This window comes from Fukomys damarensis, unplaced genomic scaffold (genome assembly GCF_012274545.1).
Source record: "Fukomys damarensis isolate Sample0158 unplaced genomic scaffold, DMR_v1.0_HiC HiC_scaffold_25, whole genome shotgun sequence".
Classification (NCBI taxonomy): Eukaryota; Metazoa; Chordata; class Mammalia; order Rodentia; family Bathyergidae; genus Fukomys; species Fukomys damarensis.
The window spans coordinates 17581440-17602923 of record NW_022900937.1 but is presented as its reverse complement, the minus strand read 5'-3'; the positions used below and the strand labels follow the sequence as shown (position 1 = coordinate 17602923).

The 21484-nt window shown below is 52.7% G+C and overlaps 1 protein-coding gene and 1 pseudogene across 1 annotated transcript in view; both read left to right on the top strand.

The window, feature by feature from the left end:
* The window catches only part of Megf11 (multiple EGF like domains 11), a 213330-nt gene that overhangs the window by 130039 nt on the left and 61807 nt on the right, over positions 1–21484 (top strand). Inside the window, exon 6 of the mRNA XM_010643315.3 lies at positions 21371–21482. Coding sequence (XP_010641617.1) covers positions 21371–21482 — 112 coding nt within the window. The remainder of the gene's footprint in view (positions 1–21370; positions 21483–21484) is intronic.
* LOC117283331 lies at positions 16038–17208 on the top strand (annotated as a pseudogene).

Below are 21484 nucleotides of genomic sequence, written 5' to 3'. Positions count from 1 at the left end.
CCTGGTCCTGAGAAAGAAATCCCCAAGACGCTCTCATCTTCTCAGAACCAGATGCATGATCCCTGATGGCTTGGGAAGTATTGCTAAGGGACCGGTCTTCCCTCTGCTGGTAATTTAGTACGCTTGCACGCTGTAAAAAAGTTGGTTGAAGTGTTCTCTAACCAACTTAATTACCGCCAGCCTCCTTCTGAAGAGCGTTCCAGCTAGTTGAATATTAATCTACAATTCAAAGAGTCCCCAGGCACAGATTGCAAGATCTCGTGTGCACAAGTAATTAAGACCACAAGCAAGCTGACTCCAAAGAATCAGGGTTTCCTCCCAGGACATAAGAGCAACAGGCTCCTGTGTACTGCGGGAGGTGGAGCTGCCCTTTCTGCTGGCCTCCCAGCTCAGGCCAGGCTGGCACCGGAAGTCAGTTCTGGGACGGGACAGGTAGATGGACCGGAAGAGCATCAGATGGGGTCTGGAGACCTGGTGAAGAGCTCTGACCTTGGGCAAGTCGCTGTCCCTCCCTGGGCAAGCGCGTCTTCATCTATAGAAGGAGTGTGTTGGAGCAGACTGTAATTGTGTCTCTGTGTGTGTGTGTGCACGCATGTGTGTGGGTGGTTACTGACTGACATAGCACCTAGTGTAGTGCTTAGTGGAAGCAAAACTAGTTGTTCTCTACTTGTACTCTGAAATTAGCCAAGCAAGCAGGATTTGGGACCTCTTCCTAAGGTCTGCCCTCTTCCTCTGGGACATTCGTACTTCTGCCTTACTTTTGAGGCTTTGTAAAAGGTCTTATTTAGAGAGGATTTCTCTGATACTGAGATGGATGGATGGATGGATGGATCTGTGAATCTCAGTCTCTATCCACCCATCTGTCCCTGGGCTGCAGTGATGTGAGTCGTTCCTGTCACTTCTGTGCTATCAGCGTATATGCCTCTGTCATCTCTGGGCTCTTGATCTGCATGGTAGACACTCCTTTTTCCCACACATCCCTCTTGGAAGTGGCAGGAAGTACTGCCAAAAGGGCCTGAGGCCTTCACACCCACCTCTAGCTCTCCACCATCAGGGACCTCATCTGCTCTGCGTTCATGTTTCTTTCCAGCCCCCAATTTCTTTCCACACCCACCCCTGCCACCACTAAATTCGAGTCACTTAGTTGTGAGGTGGGCATGGTGGCAGAGCCTGTAATTCCAGCACTTGGGAGGCTGAGGCAGGAGGATCACTGAGTTCAAGGCCAGCCTGGGCTACATAGTGAGATGCTATCTCAAAACAAACAGAAAAATTAATTGGGACTGTGTGAAGGGATGGAGAAATGCACTTTCTGTGCCATCACTTAATTTCTGTTTACCTTAGCCTAGGCCCTTGGAAGTTAGTCAGCTTTTCCCCAACAAGATCACTGCAGGAAATCAAAATACCAGCTTGAGGGGAAGCATTTGATGGGCCCCGGAATGTACTATGCAAAGAGTATGTGTGTGACTGTATTCTCCTTAGCTTGTCTCTAGTGTACACTTGGCTCATTTGAGGTTCTGTTGTTCATAAACCTCATGCTGATGGTGACACATGTCCACACTGCCCTTGTAGTGAGGAGGTGGCAGAAGGACCTGGTGACATGCCTGTGCTGACCCATGAGCCTTCCTAAGTTGACACACTCGGCACTGGCATGGAGGACCCCTGAGCTCCTTGCAGGTCTGCAGGGTGCAGCCACCGAGTCTGAAGCTGAACTGGTCTTGCTGAGAGCCACTGAGCCGAGCAGAGGGATTCAAACCAGGCTGGGACAAAGAACTCGGTCGGTGGCTGGGGCTCGCAACATGGCTTTCTGCCACTTCCTCACAACGATGCCAGGGTAACGCACGCGTCATACTCAGCATGAGGCTTCTTTGTGGCTTAGCCTCACCCCCGGGCGACCTCGCCCTGGCTGGGGGTGGGTGTTTGTTTGCAAGGCCGAATCAGCAGGCTTGGCGTCCTCTGCTTCCCAGGAAAGCACCCTGCTGTCTGTCCAAGTGCACAGGCTGCAGGCGGGAGCTGTTCCCTCTGCACTCACTGCTCTGGTCTTTCAGAAGGGCTTTTCTCTAGCAGTTTTTTAATGTCACTCAGATATCTTATTCCTCGAATATATATTGGTACAAAAGGCAGAATGACAACAGCAATTAATTTTGCTGTCAAGGATGGCAGCCTCAGAGAGAGCGCCAGGCCAGAACCAGGGAGCTCAACAGAACGCTGAGACTTTGGAATCTCTGGGTGCGCCATAGATGAGTCACCCACTTCCAGACTCAATGGATGTAGGGCAGAGGCAGAAGGAAGGTCTGCTCTTGGGCACTTCGAGTCAGAGATGGAAGGGAGTGAGTGGTGTTCTCTTGGGCCCTCCCCACCACCCTCAGAGAGCTGGGGCCGGCTTGCTTTAGCTCTGTGGGCCCAGACACACATCCGGGAGGAGCCTGATATGCACAGTAGAGCTGGTGGGGGCCAAGTCCTACCGTCCTCTAGAGATGTGCAGGCCCAGGTCAAGTGACTGAGGCATGTAGGACCCTAGAGCAGGGACTAGACATCAGTAATGTGAGATTCCCGTTGTACAGACCCACAGGTTACCAAGTGTCTCCTCCCACTGTTTGAGTCAGGGTCTTGCTGTGTAGCTCGGACTGGCCTTGAACTCATGGCAGTCCTCCTGCCTCAGCCTCCAAGTACTGGGATCACAGATGTGCACCACCATGCCCAGCTTAGCAAGCCCTTCATCACACGACTTCATTTCACTGTTACAGCCATCCTGGTGGGCACAATTTAGTATATCCATTTTCTGCCAGAGAAAACAGAAGGTTAGGAAGTGAAGAGACTCCCCAGCCCACCCCATTGAATTTGAGCCCAGCTGCTCTCTGCAGTGTGAACAGGAAGTGGCCGATCCAAAACCAAATGTGGGTCCTGACGCTCACTTTCCAGCCCTTTCTCCTGCCCCAGGTAGGCCCCACTGTCCTGCACCTAGCTCAGCAAGGACCGCGGCTGACAACATGCTTTCCACTCAGAGATGCCTCACCGCCACTTCCACTCTGAAAGCCTGTGACACTTGTGAATGTCACCAGGCACCATCTGTAAAGGTTTTCATTTACCCACAGGAAAGCCAACTGGACAGTCTTTCTGAAAACTTTCCCTAGTGTTCTTTGAGCTTAACTCAACCCCACACACCACCTTCTTTTCGCTCTGCACCGAGACACCATTCCACTTCATATCACTGGAGCAGAAATCATAATCGTATTGCCAGGAAATAATTCAGTTGCTCTTAAGTATCCTGCAAGCATGTCTTCGAGCATTCATGCACAGATAAAATGATCTCCGCTCGGCAGGTGAAGGATCGGGGGTGGGGGTCGCTGTAGGGAAGAGCTTTGCTCTCAGCCCTGCAGCCCCCAGTTCATTGGTGTGCGCTTCAGCACCAAGGACAGCTCCCGCACACCCCACTGTTAGCGCAAAGAGCTTGGGGCCCTGGTACCTAACACCAGAGAACTGACAGGGCCTGCTCAGGTCACAGTCAACCCTGCACCCACTGCTTCCACATTATGCAGTGCTGTGTGGCCCCTGATTGAATACCTGCTCCAACGGGGATCTCACTACCCCTAACGTTCAGTCCTTGTCATTGATGCAGGGTTTACCTTTGAGTTGATGCCTCCTACTTACTGCAAGCAGGAAGGCAGGCAAATGGCTGCTGCTGAGAAGAAGTCTACCACATTCTTTCAAAAGTTACAAAATATGTGCGATTCACAAAAAATGGAGATAACAGTATGAAAAAAAAAAACCCACCATTCAGATCAAACAAATATTTATTCACATTCACTGTGTTTGCTCTAGGTCCCTTTTAAGGAAAATGTTACAGAAACATTTGAAGTCCCCTCTGTGCCACTTTATGCTGGTGGAAGTCTCATCCCTCTCCTCCTCCCCAGGGGTCATCTGTATGGTCCTGTAAGGTCCAGAAGGGCTCCTGCAGAACTCTTTCCCGAGCCCTGCATTTAATGGGCAAGGAAACCAAGGTCTGGAAAGTGGACTCAACCTAGGGCCTCAGTGTTCTCTACCCTTCTGTGCCATTGTCTTTTCTTTCATTGCATCCCAGCTCCTGAAATGGGTGTGGTATGGGTTTAACATGTTGACTTAACAGGTCTTGGGGTTGTTCTTCAGCCTTCTCAGCCCATGGCACTATTGAGTCGCTCTGTGCTGCCAGTGCATTACCAGGGAAATCCTAGCCTAGTTCCGCAGCTTTCCCACTTGCCACAGGAGAAACCTGAGCTGTGGCCAGTACCACTGAATAGTAAGAGCGCTCAGAGGGACTTCTTTGGCAGAGGGTGGGAGGCATAGGACTGAGGAGTGGGACTCTGGGCAAAGGGGTGGGGAAGGCTGGGCAGGAATGTGAAGGCCTGGGATGCTAGGCCCCCAGGCCCGAGGACTTGAGCCCTAAGTCAGTCTGGAGCTGTGAAGGGCTCTAGGTGAGGCAGTGACCACACCAGCTTGGCCGCTGGGCAGGATTACTGTGGAGATTAGGCAGAGGAGCAATGAGGGCAGGGCTCTGGTTGAAAGGGCATCTCAGCCACCCATAGCTACCTGTACCTGCCCCTTCTCCTGGTGCTCTTGGGCCATTGGGCACATTCCAGCAGTTTTCAGGCCCAATGGCTCTTCCTGGGCCAGTGTTACCTTCTTGTGCCCCCTTCACACCCAGGGGTAGAAAACTTGTGTTCATAGAGGCATATACCTGTATGAGGCTGAGGCAGGAGGATCTCTGTGAGTTTGAGGCCAGCCTGGGCTACAGAGTGTGGCCCTCCAAAACAAAAACAAAATTTTAAAAAAGGAATGAAAGGAAGAAAGAAATGTGTTTTCATGGGTCTTGTGAAGAACATGACAGTGAAGGAGAAGCATTCACTGTACCCCCAACACACACTGGCAAGAAAGGCAGTGCTGGGGGTGTCAGGATGCTCGGTCCTGGCTCACATCTGTGCATCAGCTTAGACACTTCAGCATCTAAGAAACACTTTGGGCCTCTGGAGGCCCCCGTTCATCACATGGCCTCAGAAAAATCATCTTGCTTTTTAGTCTCTGCTCCTTCACTTTACTGGGGTGAGCCAGACTAGGTAATTGCTAAGGCGTCCGTGACTCTAATCCTTCATGCTTATGTCCTCCTCTTCACCCTGCCAGAGTCCCTTACAGGACTCTTAACCCGGAGGTTTCCGATCTGCCTGCCCTGGCCCTCCACAATCATAATTCCTGCCATTTGTAGTGCACTTACTTTGCACTTGGCATGTGTGATCTCGTGTGCTTATGACAACGACCTACCAAGTAGGGGTTGTTGGTTCACTTTACAGATGGGGGAAACTGAGGCGCAGAAAGCTTTAATAACTCGCCCACGGTAACTGCGCCAGCGGTGTTGGTCTTTACAGCTCATGCTTTGAATTCTCACGTCTTAGCACCCCGAGTTCATGCCAGGTCCCCCGCGCCGTGTCTTCTAAGCTCTCTGTGAGGGGAAACTGGCCAGGGCTCCCCTGAGCTCTGTGAGCGACCAGACCCCCAAAGGCTGCTGAGGTGGCCACCTCCCGTTTGTTCGCTGTAATCAGCAGCTTCTCTCCGCAGCCGAGCCATGACAAGTAGTCTGCTGAACCAACTTCAGTGTTTGCTTTGCCTGGGTCCCCCAGAAGCCCCTTGGAGACGGCCTGAGTGGGAGCTCATTGGGCAGTGAAAGCCTGTCTCGCCCGCCCAGCTGTAGGCAAGATGGCCCTGCCCCGCAGCTTCCAGAGAAGACCCAGCTCAGCTGATTCCCCACAGCTGGCTTTCGGGCCCCTTTCCAGTCCCACCCAGCTGCAGTTAGGCGACTGGGTCCCCCAGCCCCTGACTGGGACAGGAGAGGAGCACAGAGCCCGGGGCCAGGATTCGAAAGCTTCCTGACTGTGCCTGAGTTTACCCTGGCTCCCTTCTCACCAGACCCGGTTTCCTGTGAAAGTGAAAGCCTTTCAGAAGGAAAAGGGAAGACACACTGCGGGGGGTTGAGGGCTGGGGTCTGTGAGCAACGCATCCGGCTCCCAGGGCCTCCGGCTGCTGCCCACATCTGTGCCTCACCCTGTGCAGCTGCAGCACCCTCGCCTGGTCCTCCTATCTGACCCTTTGGGAAGGCACGGGAGATCTGTGGAGCAGAGGCGAGGAGAGATGTCCAGGAAATCTGACCCTTGGTGGTGACAGCATCCTCTCCTTGGCCCGAGAGCGTCCAAATTGTTGCAGTGTAAAGAGCGTCCCTTCTTTCTCAGTTGTTAAACCCCTCTCCTCTCTGATACCACCCAGCCAGAGTGGCTAGGTACTGGTGTTCAGTTTGTGCACTGTACAGAGTAGATGTTGAGAAACTTTCATGGCTGCATGTGGGTGGGTGGGGCGATGGCAGCCCTCCCAGCAGGTCCTGAGGAGCGGGAACCTGTCTTAACGCGCGGCCCTTACACTCACTGGCGCATACTGCTTGCGGGTGGTTCCATTCCAGGCTCTTCCAAGGCACCCCTAGGTCTCCACCGGTGAGCTTGCTGAGGCCGAATTCCTGTCCCCACCCCCAGCTTTACACCTGGGAGCATAGGGAACCTGGAGGCCGCCTGGCCAGGCTTCCCTGCTGTCCTTTCTCCCGTGCACCTGGACCTCCACAGGCCCAGCAGTCTCAGCTCAGGCCATGCCTCAGCCCCTGGGCACAAGGTGTGCCTTGCCTCTCCTGGCCACCAGCTCCTGGGCTTCTGGTGCGGTCCCTCCTGTGTCCTTGGTCGTGTACCGCAGTGCTGTTGAGGACTTTGGGGACTTTGTCCCCCTTTGTATCCCCGGCTCCTCTGACGCTTCTCATACACAGTTTGCTGGTGAATCATTCACTGAGCCCCTAACACACGCTGGACTGCATGTTGGGCTGTGTGGCCCAGGGAGGAAGCAGACGGTCCCTGCGGTGGTGCTGGCTCTGACTTCCCGAGGGCTCAACGCTTGTCTCTCCACACCAGGGGCGCCATCTCCTCCAACGGCATCGTGCCCAGAGCCGTGGTGACTGGGAGTGAGGCCAGGGTGGAACCCAGAGGGCTGGGGAGAGCAGCCCAGCTCCCTGCCCAGTGGGTGGCCCTGGAGTTGCAGCTCCAGCTGCCCTTCCCTCTCCTCCACCCTGCTTCCTGGAACCCCAGTGTGTGGGGGCAATCCCGACCCCTGTGTCTGTCCTGATGGGGTTTATGTCAGGTGATGGCTGTAATGACCTATCATTATTATTAGCAAGGTTTAAAACAATTTCGTTTTTGCACAGTGCTGGGGATTGAACCCCAAGGTGCTCTACCACGGAGCTACATCCCCTGCCTTTTTAATTTATGTTGGCACAGGGTCTCACTAAGTTGCCTCAGCAGGACTCAAACTTGTGATCCTCCTGCCTCAGCTTCCGCCCTGCTGGGATTACAGGAGTACACCACTGTGGCTGGCTGATAATGACCTGCTGGTACTTTTTTTAAAAAAATGTTTATTTTCATTAGTACATGTTTGCAGTGCATAATGAGCGAATCCCAATTCTAATTCAGCTACCTAATGAGTTTACCCTTGCTTATAAGGAGTCTTGATCGATGACTTTGTTTATCCATTCGCTTATCTCCGCAATTTCGTGAATGTTTTGTTGAATCTGCTGAACACCTCTCAGGGAGTAATAGGAGCCCTCCCTTCTTTGTAGGGAAGAAGCTGGGATGAACCAGGAGGTCACACAGGAGTAGGAATCTCGGGGCGGGGGGCTTCTAGGCGGAGTCTCAAGCCCCGGACGATGCCCGGATGTCCGCTTAATAAAGCCACCTGCTGCTGCGGGCTGGGCAGTGGGCACCAGTAGCCCGAGGACCATTAGCTCCTCCCTCGCGCGCAGCGAGCCTCGCCCTCCTTGCATCCCTTCCCCCCTTCTTGCTCGCTCACCTCCCCAGCCTCCTGAAGGGGGCGCTGTGATTTAGGAGAGCTCGGTTTGCACCTCTTCAGAGACTCCTGGTGACTTGACCCCCTCCGCAGTTACCCAGCCCTCCTGCGGGCTCCATCATACTGGGCAGAAAAGGGAAGAGGACTGGTTCGTGTTCTCTCTCTCTCTCTCTCTCTCTCTCTCTCTCTTCCCCCTTCTCCTCTCTCCTTCTCTCTCTCCTTCTCTCTCTCTCTCCCTCCCCGCCTTCCCCTGGTCCCACCTCCTGGGGCCAGTGGAAGTCCCCGGCAATAAACAATACATGACAGTGATTGTACAGTGTAAGGTTGAGTTCATTCTATAAAGAAAAGACAGAGTGCTCATGACAGCACATATACCAAGTCAAAAAAAGAGCCAGGCAGCCAGGCACGGTGGTGCATGCTTGTAATCCTAGCACTCAGGAGGCTGAGACAGGAAGATCTCCTGGAGTTCAAGGCCAGCCTGGGCTACATGATGAGCTCAAGGCCAAGCAGTGTCCAAGCAAAGCCCCGAATGAAGGGCCTTGTCCAATCCTGGCCCCTCTCTGCCACTGGTTACTCCGCCCCATCTCCAGTGCCTGCACATAGTAGGTGCTCAGTAAAAGGTCACTGAGTGAGTGGGTGGTGGGTGAGCAGCCAGCTTTGCAGACTGCCCCTGCTGCGCAGTGTGACTGCGCTGGACACCACCTTAGCCCATCTTGGCAGACAGGACGGACGTTTGTCACTCACCCTCAGGCCTCCTCTCCAGGGAATACAGAGGTTGTTACCAGCAGTGATGGGTAGAGTGTCCTCTGATTGGCAGGCCAAGCCAGAGGCTGCCATCAGAGCCCCTCTCCTTCTCTGGGACAAAGGACCATGACGTACATAAAAAGACAGGGTTGAGCAGGCGGCCCCAGGAACCTGCTGCGGAAGTAATGTGTGGAGGACGGTGTCTCCCCTCTTCTGCGGCCTAGGGTGGTGCCGGGAAAGCAGCTTCCCTGTTCTGGGTCTCAGTCTGTCCATCTGTGCAATGGGAATGCTGCCTTTGCTGTGAGGATTGGAAGCATAGGGGCCTTTGAAGGTCAGAGGCGCTGCAGATAAGCAGGGTTACTCTGGCTAGCAAGTTTCCTTTCCTTGCAGCATTTAAAGAGCATGCTAACTACACAGGGACTCAGAAGAATATTAAAGAACCCAGAGCCTTTGCACTTGAGCAGCCCTTTTTTTTATTTTGAGACAGGTTCTTGCTAAGTCACCAAGTTGCCCTGCCTGCCTGGGCTTGAACTTTTGATCCTCCTGCCTCAGCCTCCCAAACTGCTGGGATTATGAGTGTGCACCCACCAGATTTGGCTCCAGCTGGCATTTGTTGTGTGCATTTTGCAAATCCTGTTGATGCCCGTAAATCACTGGTCACCTGGGAAGAAAAATCAGGGCACGTGTATCAATCAACATCTTGTGTCTGATGGGCTGTGTGTGTATCAGCTGCTGCTGTCCCGGGTGCAGCCAGCAGGTACTGTGGCAGCCACACAGCCTGCCAGTGCCCTGCCTTACTGGTTACCATTTTGAACATTGTCCTTGGTCCTTTGGCAGCATGGTCACCCTTGGAAATCCACAGAATTCCCCAAGGAGACAAAAGGACTGGACTTGACACAGCCAGGGTCCCCAGGGAAGTGCCCTGTGTGCCTGTCCCCTCTCCTCGGCCAGCCCTGTGCTCTGTGGGCCACAGCTCAGCCGCGCTCCAGGCCAGGCAAGATGAGGAAGCCAGAGTAAATGCTGTGGAAGGAACTCATAAATGACACACAGAGACGCAAGAGTGGGTAAAACAACAACAACAACAAAAAAAAAAACATTTACTTTGCTAGCAAAGGGTCGGCCTGCACCAAGTGCTGTGCCATAAGACGGACTGGGCTGGGTTACATCTGCCTTACAAGTCATGGTCACAAGACAGCTTAATTTTAACCCAAATGTAGCATCTTCTTTGTGGTTAGGATGTTTATCTTTAGGATCTGCCTAGTTAGCTATTCTAGCCCACAAGAGTAGGGGTCAGGGTTAGGAAAGCAGGACTGGTGGCAATTCCTTTCATCTTCTCTTTTCTAGGCATATGATTTACAGAAATTTTAGGGTTTAGGGTCTAAGTGTACTTTGCTTGTAAGGTATGGCGATTGTTATCTTAGTTTGAACATCTGGTCTCACCCTGGGGATGCAGCTAAGCACCTCCGGCATCTGTTAATCTTAAAACATTTTAAACTGGGGCTATGTGTCTTTAAGCTTTGTAGTTAATGATGAAACCTCTGGTATTGTTGTCCTAAGAAACACGCAAAGCAAAGCAAATTACAGAAGCGAAAGACAGTGGTTGTTCTGTATTTCCTTAACGTTGCATAGGTTTCAGACTACTTACAGAAGTTCTCTTTATCATAAGTACTTAGGCTTGCCATCAAAGATAGCAACCTCAGCAGAGCCATGACAGCCACGCGTGGCTGAGGACCCTCCCTCCATGCGAGTCCGTGTTGTCACATTGTCATGGTGACTCCGGGCTCTGTGCACAGCATGTGAGCCACACTCAGGATCGGCTGCATCTGTGATGGGTTGGGAAACAGCTAACAAAGCAAGACAACAAGTCTTTTCCTTATCAGAGGAGCAGAGCTCTGGGCTTCATTTGGTGAGCCGCTGGCCCCCCGCAGCCCCGGACTGTCCCCCACACTCTCTGTTCTCCCTGCCTTTGCTGCACTACACCCCCTACCCATCCCACTCTCTGCCCCGTTCCCCAACCACCGAGTCCTGTCCCTCCTTCGTGACCCTGTGTCAAATCCTGTTTCTTCTGGGGACCTTGCAAGGCAGCTTAACCCCTTCCCTGGCTCACAGGCTGCCCACGACTACTGCTGGTACCGGGTGCCTGGCTGTGCTTACCCTGTGGACCCAGGGTGGGCCAGGCCCTCCCAGCACGCCCTACACTTTGCTGATCCTCAGCAAAGGCCATGCTGACCCCAAGGGCTCTGCCCTTCCAGGAGAGTAACAGTGGCTTCTGCTAGACTTCTAGTACGGCACCCACTCCTGCTGCTCGGTACCACGAATCCTTGCTTTAGTAGGAACGAGAATTGAAACTAAAGCACAAACTTACAGGGGGGTGGGGAGCTTGAATTGGAAGGTCAGAGGGAAGATGGGAAAGGACTCCAGCCCACGTCGCTGGAAGGGGGCACACTTGATTCAGGGGTTCATACTGGCTCACCCCCAAAGACGGTCTGTGGGGTCTCAGTCATGTGGGCTCCGCCTTCCCTGGAGTCCAGGTGATCAGAGGCTCAGGACAGTGGCTGGAGGCTTCCGGGTATGGCTGAATGTCCCCGAACGCCTCCTATCTTGGTGTCCTCGGCCTTGAAAGAGATGAAATCAAGTAAATCCAGGTCTAACCAACCTCACATAGCAGCTCCTAGACAGGTGCTCACGCCGTCAGTGCTCGATGTACCCATGGGCCCGGCTGAGGGATGTCACCAAGTTACAGTCACAAGGCTACAAAATGGAGGTCAAGCTTCGTTCTGGTTTTGTTTACATACTGGGCATCTGTAGGCCCAAGTGAAGGTCATGGCTCAGCAAGAATGGTTTTTGAGTCCTTGGCTGACCCAGGAGAAAACACAGATCATGTTTGTAATGAGCGGCAGCAAGCGTGGGGGGTTCTCCCTGTCCTCCACTGTGGCGACCCCCAACTATGTCACAGCTGTGTCACTCCGAGGATGAGCTGGACAGCAGCAGTGAGGTGGACAACAGCAGGTCCCTCCTGCCCAGCTCAGCCCTGTTCTGACTGGCACTTAATCTGGGTGCCAGATCCAAAGGACTCTGGCACCTTTTCTTCTGCCTGGTGCCTGCGAACTCACCGACTTGTCACCCCACCTCGCAGATACTCTGTGTCCTGCTGGTCTCCGTGGGGCTCAGCCTGCAGCCTGCGATGCCGCACAGGAAGCTCCTTCAGGCCCCAGGCCCTTTGACTGCAGCCCATGGGCAGCCTTGGCAGGGAGGGCTCTGTGGCTGCTGGGAGAGCACGGAGAAGGGACGACCGCATAGAAAGTCAGGAAATCTCTCCGAAGAACTTCCTGACCCAGAGAAACGAGACAGCTCCAGGGAGAGACCTTGCTTTCGCACATGTTTCCCTCCTTTCGCTGCTTAATCTTCAGTCTGTGTGGGAACCCAGAGAAAGCACGGCAGCTGGGGAGCTCTGGATATGAGAGGCCGAGAGCCCAGTGCCCACCCCACCCCTCTGAGACACCGGGCACCTTGAGGCTGCGCCGTCACAGCCTGGTCCTGCCTCCCTGTGGTCCCCACCCCGTTCTGAGTCTGCTTGGGAGCACCGAAAGGAGGTGGGGGTGGCGCTGGCAGTGAGCAGGCCACCCTGGGGGGCCCCCTGGCAGGCGGGCGGGGTCCCCGCTGCCTTTGAAAGGCTGTCCCAAGGGGGGTTTCCCTTTGTGCACAGCCATGGATTTTGGGTTTAGGCAAATGGAGATAAATGGTCTTTGGAGCTGCAAGCTTCAAAGGCAGTGGAAGGCCGAAGATCAGAAGTGCAGACAGTGGAACTGGTCTGTCAGAGCCTGGGTGGCGACTCCTGAGCAGCCCCGCCTACCCTCACAGGGTCCCCCAGTCCCATTGCTGGAGGGGAAGAGGCAGAGCTGCCAGGTCACTGAGGCACGTTTATCCCAGAGATGGGGCGGCCAGAGGCGGAGGCTGGAGGTGGGCACATGAGTTCCTGTGGAGACCAGGGTAGAGGGCAGGTTAACCTCCAGAGACCGTGTCTTTCTGATCACACAGAGGACACCTGGCCAGGGTTCCCTGACTGTCACCAGGGACCTGGACAGGCCGCCTCCCTTTCTGGGGGCCCGAACCACTTCTCAACAGGACAGCACAGGTATAAATAAACTCAGGAATCTAGGTATGGTGATGTACACCTGTGATCTCGTCACTCAGGAGGCTGAGGCAGAAGGATTTCCATGAGTTTGAGGCCAACTTGGGCTATGTAGTGAGTTCAAGTTCAACCAGAACTGCATAGGGAGACCCTGTCTCAAAAAAAAAGTAAATAGATAATAGAAAGGCTGAGGATGTAGCTCAGTTTGAGGGCCCCGACTGAATTCAATCCTACTCCCCCGCCAAAAATACCAAACCAATACCAAATTCAGCTTCATATCTCCCTGGGGCAGTGCTGCTCCCTGTCCCTGCGGGAGGCAAGCCAGGTCACCCTGGCTGGGAGCAGGGCTGGTGCGGGTGCCCACCCACACCTCAGCTGACTCCTCCCCTCTAGAATGGAGACAACCAGCCCTCCTGAGGTTTGTGGGGCGGGACGCTGCCCCCGGCCTCCGTGCACAGGACAGTCCTGCAGTGAGGGACTTCCTGTCCCCGCCTGTGGACAAGGCCAAGGCTGAATGATGCTGCCTTAGTGACTTAAAAGCTCCTGAGGCTCAGTTTTCCCAGCTGGAAAATGGGGTGACAGTCCCACCTCACGTATTTACCCAGGTCCTCTTTGGAACAGGCAGGGCTCAATGAAGCGGCCCGTATGAGAGCACGGCTGGCCCCATGGGTCTCTCGTGGTCAGGCTTTCCACGGGCAGGGGCTCCCCACTCCGTCCCAGCCACCCTAGGAGCTGCAGCCTCCTCTCTGAGTCTTGGGAGGTTCAATCGTATGTGTGAGCAACGCCAAGGAAGTAACAAGTGTAATAAATAGATCACCGCAGCTAATGGTGCGTCCTTGTAATCCTGTGCCGTCAGCATCTTCCCAGCCCAGGGCCTGTGGCAGGAGAGCTGGGCTTTAATCTGCAGCACCTTGGTCTGTGAGTGTTTCATTCCAGCCATCTACACGGTGGGAAGACAGGGGTGTGAGTAGTTGCCAGCTCAGAGCCTGGGTTACCACCTCGAGTTTGTCTTTTACACAAACACAAACACACCTCCCACCCCAGCCCCTCCAGCCCATTTCTCGAATGGGGACCAGAGAATTAGCCCTGGAAGAGGTGCCAGCATTGACTTACCAGCGTTTCAGAATGGGGCCCCCACTGGAATTTGGGGGACCTCGCAGGCATAAATGTCCCTGGTCATTTGTGACAATCTAAATGCCTTCCTCTGTTCTCAGATGCCTTCTTGATAAGGGTTGTCCCCTCCGGGCCAGAACGCCCAACCCAAATCTGTCATTTTGCAGGTGTAAAATACAGGCCGAGAGAGGCTGTGGGCTGCAAAGTTTGCACAGTACTGGCTCTGACCCACTCTTGGATGCTCCTTCAGAACCGTAGCTCAGGCCTGGAAAAAGTGGAAGGGCTCAGCTGCCAAGAACTAGACTATGCTTTTATTGGGGCAAGTTGGTTGACAAATGGCCTGGATCCCTGGGAAGTCACTTTATTTATCAGCTGGAGTGGTTTCAGATGGCGGCCGTTCTGTCTCTGCCTCCGTGCCTGCTGCTTTATGGACTCTGGAGCAAACCTGAGGCTGTCAGCACCTCCTGCTCTTTCATAGGAAGATGAGGGCTGTGGTCCACTTCCAGGAGGGGTTCTGGGCATGAATATCGTGTAAGCCTGGGTGGCACAGGGTCAGGGCCCTCTCTGCTGGCTCTCAGAACTCCTGCTTGTGGCCAAGCTTCCTCACCCAGCATCCTCCTGCCCACTCCTGGAGGGCCTTTGAGAACAGAGGCCCCGGGAGGAAAGGGGATTTTGTCTGGAGAGCTTTTTAGATTACTTTGGCTTGGGCCCCGGCCACCTGTGGGTGCTCAGTGAAATCAGAGCATCTGGGGGTGATCTGGGCAGTACTTTAAGCCACCTGGTGGGTGCTAATGTACAGCCAGGCTGAGGGTGCTGTCCAGGGAAGTGAACTCCCGCAGCCATGGGCAAGGTGGCACTTGGTAGCTGAGAGCCAGGATGGCCAGGGATCCATCAGCACTGCAGACGGCTCTCCCTGTGCCCAGCTGGGAGGGCTGTGGGGGAGCAGAGGGACAGCAGAGGCAATCACAAAGTGAGGACACGTCCCGGCCCAAGAGGACCCCAGGGAAGTTGAAAGAGGCTGGACACAAGACTCCCAAACTAACACAGAAGTGGTGACAGACTGCACAAAGCAAGAAATGACCCAGTGATTGTTCCTAATAAAGAAAAGTCAAAAAAGGCACAAAAATGTATTAGCCAGCCTAAGGTTCAATCCCCATTACCACACAATAATTTTTTTCTATTTGTGCTTTTAATAAATGATCCTTGAGCCAGGGATGGTGGCCCATGCTTGTAATCTCAACTACATGGGAGGCTGAGGCAGAAGGATTATAAATTCAAGGCCAGCCTAGGCAACTCAGCAAGATCCTGTCTCAAGTAAAAATTTTAAAAGGCTGATGGTGTAGCTTGGTCATGGAGCATTTGCCTAACGTGCAAGAACTAGAGTTCAATCTCTAGTAGCAAAATAAAAATAATCCTTAGGTACTCAAAAAGACACACATGGGCTAGGAGTATAGTTCAGTGACAGAGCCCTTGTCTGCTAAGTATGAAGTCTGGTTTTGATCTCCAATACTGGAAATAAAAAATATTCTTCTATGCCAGTGTTCATGGCAGTATTAATTATAATATCCAGAGGTGGAAACAACCCATGCGTCCATTAACAGAGAAGTGGACAAGCAAAATGTAGTGTAGTCATACAATGGAATATTGCTCAGTCATGAAAAGGAATGAACTACTGACACATGAATAAACCTTGAAGGCGTTATGCTAAATATATAAGCCAAATACAAAAGAGTGATAGGTATGATTCCATCTGTATGAAGTATCTAGGACAAATTCAGAAAGAAAATTAAAGTTTACTGCTAGCTAAGTGGGGAGAATGGAGGGTTACTGATTAATTGGGGACAGTTTCTTTTTTGGGATGATGGAAAGATTTGAAAATAGTGGTTTTAATGTGTACATGCTGTGAATGTAATTAACGCCACTGAGTTGTACCCTTAAAATGATTAACATGAAAAACCTATATTAAATATATTTTTAAGAAGATAGAAAAATTCTAATAAAACAATAAATGAGTTATCTTAACCAAAGAGCGTAAAATGATGGATGTTACGGCTTGTGTCTCAGTGGCCTCCGAAGCCTCGTGTGTCGTAGGTGGGGCTTTCTGGAGAGGGCTGGATCTGGGTGTGTGATGCTGGGGTTCATTCACGATCCAATGCTAGGATTAAAGGGTGAGGCAGTGTGGTGTGATGGATGCACGGCCCTGAGGAGAGGGCGGCGTGGCCATGGGCGCAGACCGCGGGGAAGGGAACTGCGCCGGGCATCACATGTTCCAGAATACGTAGAAGATGCTGCAAAGGACACGAAAAGTAGCCTAACATTTATAAACTTGGTAAAGCCACGCTCAGGGGAAGGAGCCATTTACTTGTTTGATATGTGTCTAAAGCAGCTGTTTGAAATCAAAGTTTTCAAGGAAAAGCACCGTTCCTGGCTTATAAATGAGTCAGTTCAGTCAGGAGGTCTCCTTCACTGTGCTACACCCATGCACCCTCTGTTTCTGCTCCTCCTTTGCCTCATGAAAGCTGGCAAAGAGGGAAAGTTTCAGGCCCTGGATCAAGTTGTTGTGGTGGATGATGTGTTTCCAAATTGCACCTTTTTTTTTTTTGCCTCTTTTCTTTATGTTTTTTTATTTTTATTTTTTTTGAGACAGCATCTTACTATGTAGTTGAGACTAACCTGGAACTCACTGTGTAGGCTGATCTTGAACTCACAGCGATCCTCCTGCCTCAGCTTCCCGAGCACTGGGATTACTGGCGTGCGCCCCCATGCCCAGCTCCAAATTGCATCTTGTTCCTGAAACTTCCTGAACTTGAGCAGTTATTTTTGTCATGTAATGAAAGAAAAAGAAATAGACAACAAGAAATATTGCAAGTACAGCAAAGAGAGGACATTAAAGTGGCTGGGGGAAAAAAAAAAAGGTTAATCAGGCAGTGGCAGCATTAAAAACCAATCATGTCAGTGTTGGTGTCCAGGACAGTCAGCTGCATTTTTCTCCAGTGACCAGATCTCCAGTGACACGGAAGAGGATTTTATTCATTATGCCCATGGTCTGATATCTGATTACATCCCTAAAGAATTAAGTGATGACTTTATCTAAATACTTAAAGCTTCCAGAAACTTCATCTTCAACGCCAAGCCCTCCATCAAAGAGACTAAAGATTTCAGATGAGCCAGTAGAAGCAAAAGAAGACTACACTAAGTTTAACACTAAAGATCTGAAGGCCAAAAAGAAAAATAGCAAAATGACTGCAGCTCAGCAGGCTTTGGCTAAAGTTGACAAGAGTGGAATGAAAAGTATTGATGCCTTTTTTTGGTGTAAAAAATAAGAAGAAAATTGAAAAGATTTGAAAATAAAGTTAATAAAGTTAAAAACAAAACAAAACACTAAAACAAACAAACAAAGGGTGAGGGCAGGTAGCCTGGGTAAGGTACAAAGAGCTATGGCCGTGGCTGGTCTTGTCATTTGCCAGCTTTGTTGTCATGTGCCCGCTGTGAACTGTTTCTCCTCTTGGGACCCCTCTGCCACGTGCCGCCCTGCCTTGGAAGCAGCCAGCTATGGGCTGAAGCCTCTGCGCACTGTGTTAATACGCCTTTCCTCCTTCAACTTTGATCATTGGGTATGTTGTCTCAGCAATGAAAGAAGTAACTTAGACAAGGGGAAATAGCCTGTGTCAGGGAAAACGGACCCACGGACCTGTCCCTGCACAAGGATCTTTGGAAACTCCGCTCTCTCCCTCTGCATGTGCCAGGGTGGCTGCTGTCTCCCTTCCATCAATGCCAGGCTGCACCCAGCAGGACAGCAGGTGTTAGCAGACTCCTACTCACTCCCCAGCCGTGCGGCCTGGTACAAGTTATGTAACCTGAGCCTCTCTACCATGTGTTCAGGACAAGAATACTGATCGATCAGCCACATTCACTGTAGTTACAAATCAGAACGCTCATCCCTGCTCAAGTCGGTGGTGGAGAGTCACACCCCAGGGGACCCAGGAACTCACAGGCCGAGGTCCCAGAGCCGAAGGGGCCAAGCTGTCAGGCCGCACCCTTCCTGCTGCTCTTTTAAGCCTCCAGTAGCTTCTCAGAGACGCAGAGCCACTTGAAAAATCAGCCGAAGGCAGGTGTAATTAGGAATGAGAGACTGTGGGAGGCAAAGGCAGCAAGACAGGGGAAGGTGACGACAGTCCCAGGCCACACTGGATGGCAGTCCGGTTACCGAGGGAACAATGTGACGCCCTGCTGTGATTCGTTCACCTTCCCCAGAGGATATTGACTTGCTGCCCTTCCGCCTCATTTCTGTCCCTGCTGGGGAGTGAGGTGTTTTCAAGTGACTGAAGTTTATCCCTGCCCTCCCTAACATTTTCTTCCCAGTGAATCGCTCTGGGGAGAGATCTCTTCAGACGGGATCATACACTTCCCTGCTCTCCTAGTCAGAATACTCTAAACTGAGCGTAGCCTTTTCCTGTCACTTTCCATGAGAGGGGATGTTTGCCTCTGTATTCATGGATCTACAGAGCTTTACTTCTTTTCAGTCAACAAACATTTTCTGTTCATTGCAATGGTTTCTCACAGAACAGCCCTTGCCACCTATTTTTAGCCTCATCCAACATGCAGATACAAGCACACACGTGTGTGTAAGTACACACTCACACTCCAGTCTGTGATGCGAGAGCAGCGTGTGCCCGTTTCTGCGCTGCCCACATGCCCCTCATTACAGCACCAGGTCGGACACTCCTGGGTTAAACACACGCGGTTTTGCCTCCTGCCAGGTTCTGGCAGTGCCAGGGAGAATGGAGCACACTCAGTCCACAGAGCAGAACTGAGTGCCCCGTCTTTTCCCAGCACAAACTGGACCCCAAAATTTGGGGCAGTGACTGTGGTCCAGGGAACAAAGGACATTTCTTGCTCTGGATTCTGAGGCTGCTCACAGTGCTGCGCAGAGAGGAGGTGGCAGTTTCTGTGGTGTCCCTGGCTTTTGCTTTGCAGCTGCCGTCCTGTCCTCGGGGCCTCCTACTTGGTGTATCCTCCAGCTCATGCCCTGTTTCGCTGCAGCAGAGAACTGGAAGCAGAAGACCTGGGCCTGCCCTTGCTATAACCTTGGACGGTCCCTTAACCTCTGGCTCTGAGTCTCCCCATCTGCAGAATGGGAAAATAATAAAGTCAAAATCACACGGTTACACAGATTTGGTTTTGTCTGGTTTTGGTTTTGGTACCAGGGATCGAACTCAGGACCTTGTGTTTGCCAGGCAGGTGCAGTGCCACTGAGCTAATTCCCCAGCCCCAGGTTCAGTTTTGTTAATGTAGGTAAAACTTCCCAGATAGTACCTGCCATTCAAACTGTGGTCATCATTACAGGAGTCATTTCATATGTACAATTAATTTATGTGCACCACATGTATTTAGCAACAAAGAAAAGATAGATAAATGTTACAGCCAGATGTGATGGTACACAGCTATAATCTCAGCACTCAGGAGGCTGAGGCAGGAGGATTCCTAGGTGTTTAAGGCCAGCCTGGGGTACAAAGTGAAACCCTATCTCAAAACAAACAAAAAAGCTACTGTTGGTAATTCTTCCAGTCTTTCTACTCCCTGGGTTTGTGTCCCAGGGAGAGGGTGGAGTAGGAGACCTGGGCTGCTCTCACTCTGTCCTATGCGTGTGAATGGGGTTGTCGCTAGAAAGGCACTTGGCTTCTGTCTCACCGTGATACCAGGTGGACATTGTGGGGTGCAGATCTTTGGGCCACCGCAGGCCAGCTCAGTGTGTTGTGTGAATTGCTGGGGCACAGATGAAGAAGAGAGGGACGGAGACGGATGCCAGGACTTGGTGGTTCTGCTTGTTAAAGGGTGGTGGACTGACCGCTTGACCCTAGCTTGACCCTCTCAGCTAGTGGAAGGAACACGTGGAGTTCGCTGGGCTGATGGTGTGACCCTTCCATCAACTGTTTAGCCGCCACGTTTCCCACGGCCTCATCGGCCACACTGAACCTTGCACTCCCCTGTATGCACAGCTCCGAAGTGCCACTGCCTTTGGTCTTACAGAGGCTACCCTGCTGGCACCTTGCCACGCCTACTTTCTGTGTCTCAGTCACTTCCCCATCCCTGGGACAAAATACCCAACACCCACAACTTCAAGGAGGAGAGGTTTATTTCTGCTTAATGTGTTTAGAGGGGTCGGTACATGGTCGGCCGGCACCACGGTAGAAATGGTATGGTGGAGGCCCGGTGGGAGGACAGCTGCTCATTCCATGGCCACCAGGAAACAGAGGGCAAAAAGGGAGGAGCTGAGGACAAGGATAAACCCACTGGTGGGTATAGTGCCCCAAGGACCCAAACGCTTTCCAAACACATGGGACCCTCGGGGACATTTTCAGTCTAAACCATAATACTCTGAGTACCTAAACCGTGCAAACCCGGCCGCAGAGATCAAGTGATCATCTGTGATGAAACTCTCCAGCTCTCCTGGGACGGAGAGACTTCCCAGAACACGGGACTTCGAGTACTGCAGGCAGACAAGTGAGCCATCTTTCACAGCACACCGGAGATGCCTCCTCTCCAAGGCAGCCGTGCCTGGCCTCCTTAGCTGGGAGCAATCTTTCTCTTTGCTGAGCTTCTAGAACATTATTTCTGCCACCCCATGCCCGAATCCCCCACGCCCGAATTCACATCGGCGAGGCTGCCCTTTGCGGACATTTTTGTGTCCTGGGGGCACCAGGTGAGGTGGCGGCAGGGTGGGTGACCCTCCTGGGCTCTGCCTCCAGCGCTCAGCCCCTTTGCTCAGCTGTTGTGTGAATTTCTGCAGAGCTGGTTCGGCTATCACTCTTTGAAATGTTTAATTACACGTAAAGATCTTGGAGGCTGTCTGTCACCTCCCGGGGAGGCATTTCTTTTTCCGGCTCCTTCTTGAAGCTGGCAGATTGGGAAGTAATGAAATGGACCTGAAGCTGAGGCGACCAGGGGCGGCCATAGGTATTACTGAAAGGGACAAAGAGACCAGGAGGGTGAGAGGAAGATGGAGCCAGGGCGGGGGCGGGGAGTTAGAAGAATTGTTCCCATGGGACAGAGGTGAGAAACACGAAGGGGTGGGGGAAGGCAGGACACAGAGAAGGGGGAGCCGGGCTGAGCTAGGGAGGGAGGGAGAAGAGGCCCAGAGAGGGTCACAGAGAGGAGGGCTGGCAGATGGGGAGGGGACAGGCCTGGCTGAGAGGACAGAGTGACAACCACCTCAGTGGAGCAGCTTTGACCCCGGTTCGTGCAGCAGAAGAGGGCCTAGGGAGCGGAGAGACCTGAAGGGGCCTGAGTCCCCCGCCAGTGTCAGCTGCCGCGACTCTGGGCGTCCTGGGGATAGCTGAGGGGCAAAGCGGCTGCCCAGACCCCCTGCGGAGCCCACCGAGGCAGGAGGGGTGGTGGACACGCGGTGGCCTTCGGGCGTCGGTGCTGACCCGCTTCCCAGGCCAGCCCGGATTCCCTTCAACCTGCCTGTGCTCTCTCTCGTAGGCTGTGACGGCGACCACTGGGGCCCCCACTGCAGCAACCGGTGCCAGTGCCAGAACGGCGCCCTGTGCAACCCCATCACCGGCGCCTGCGTGTGTGCCGCCGGCTTCCGCGGGT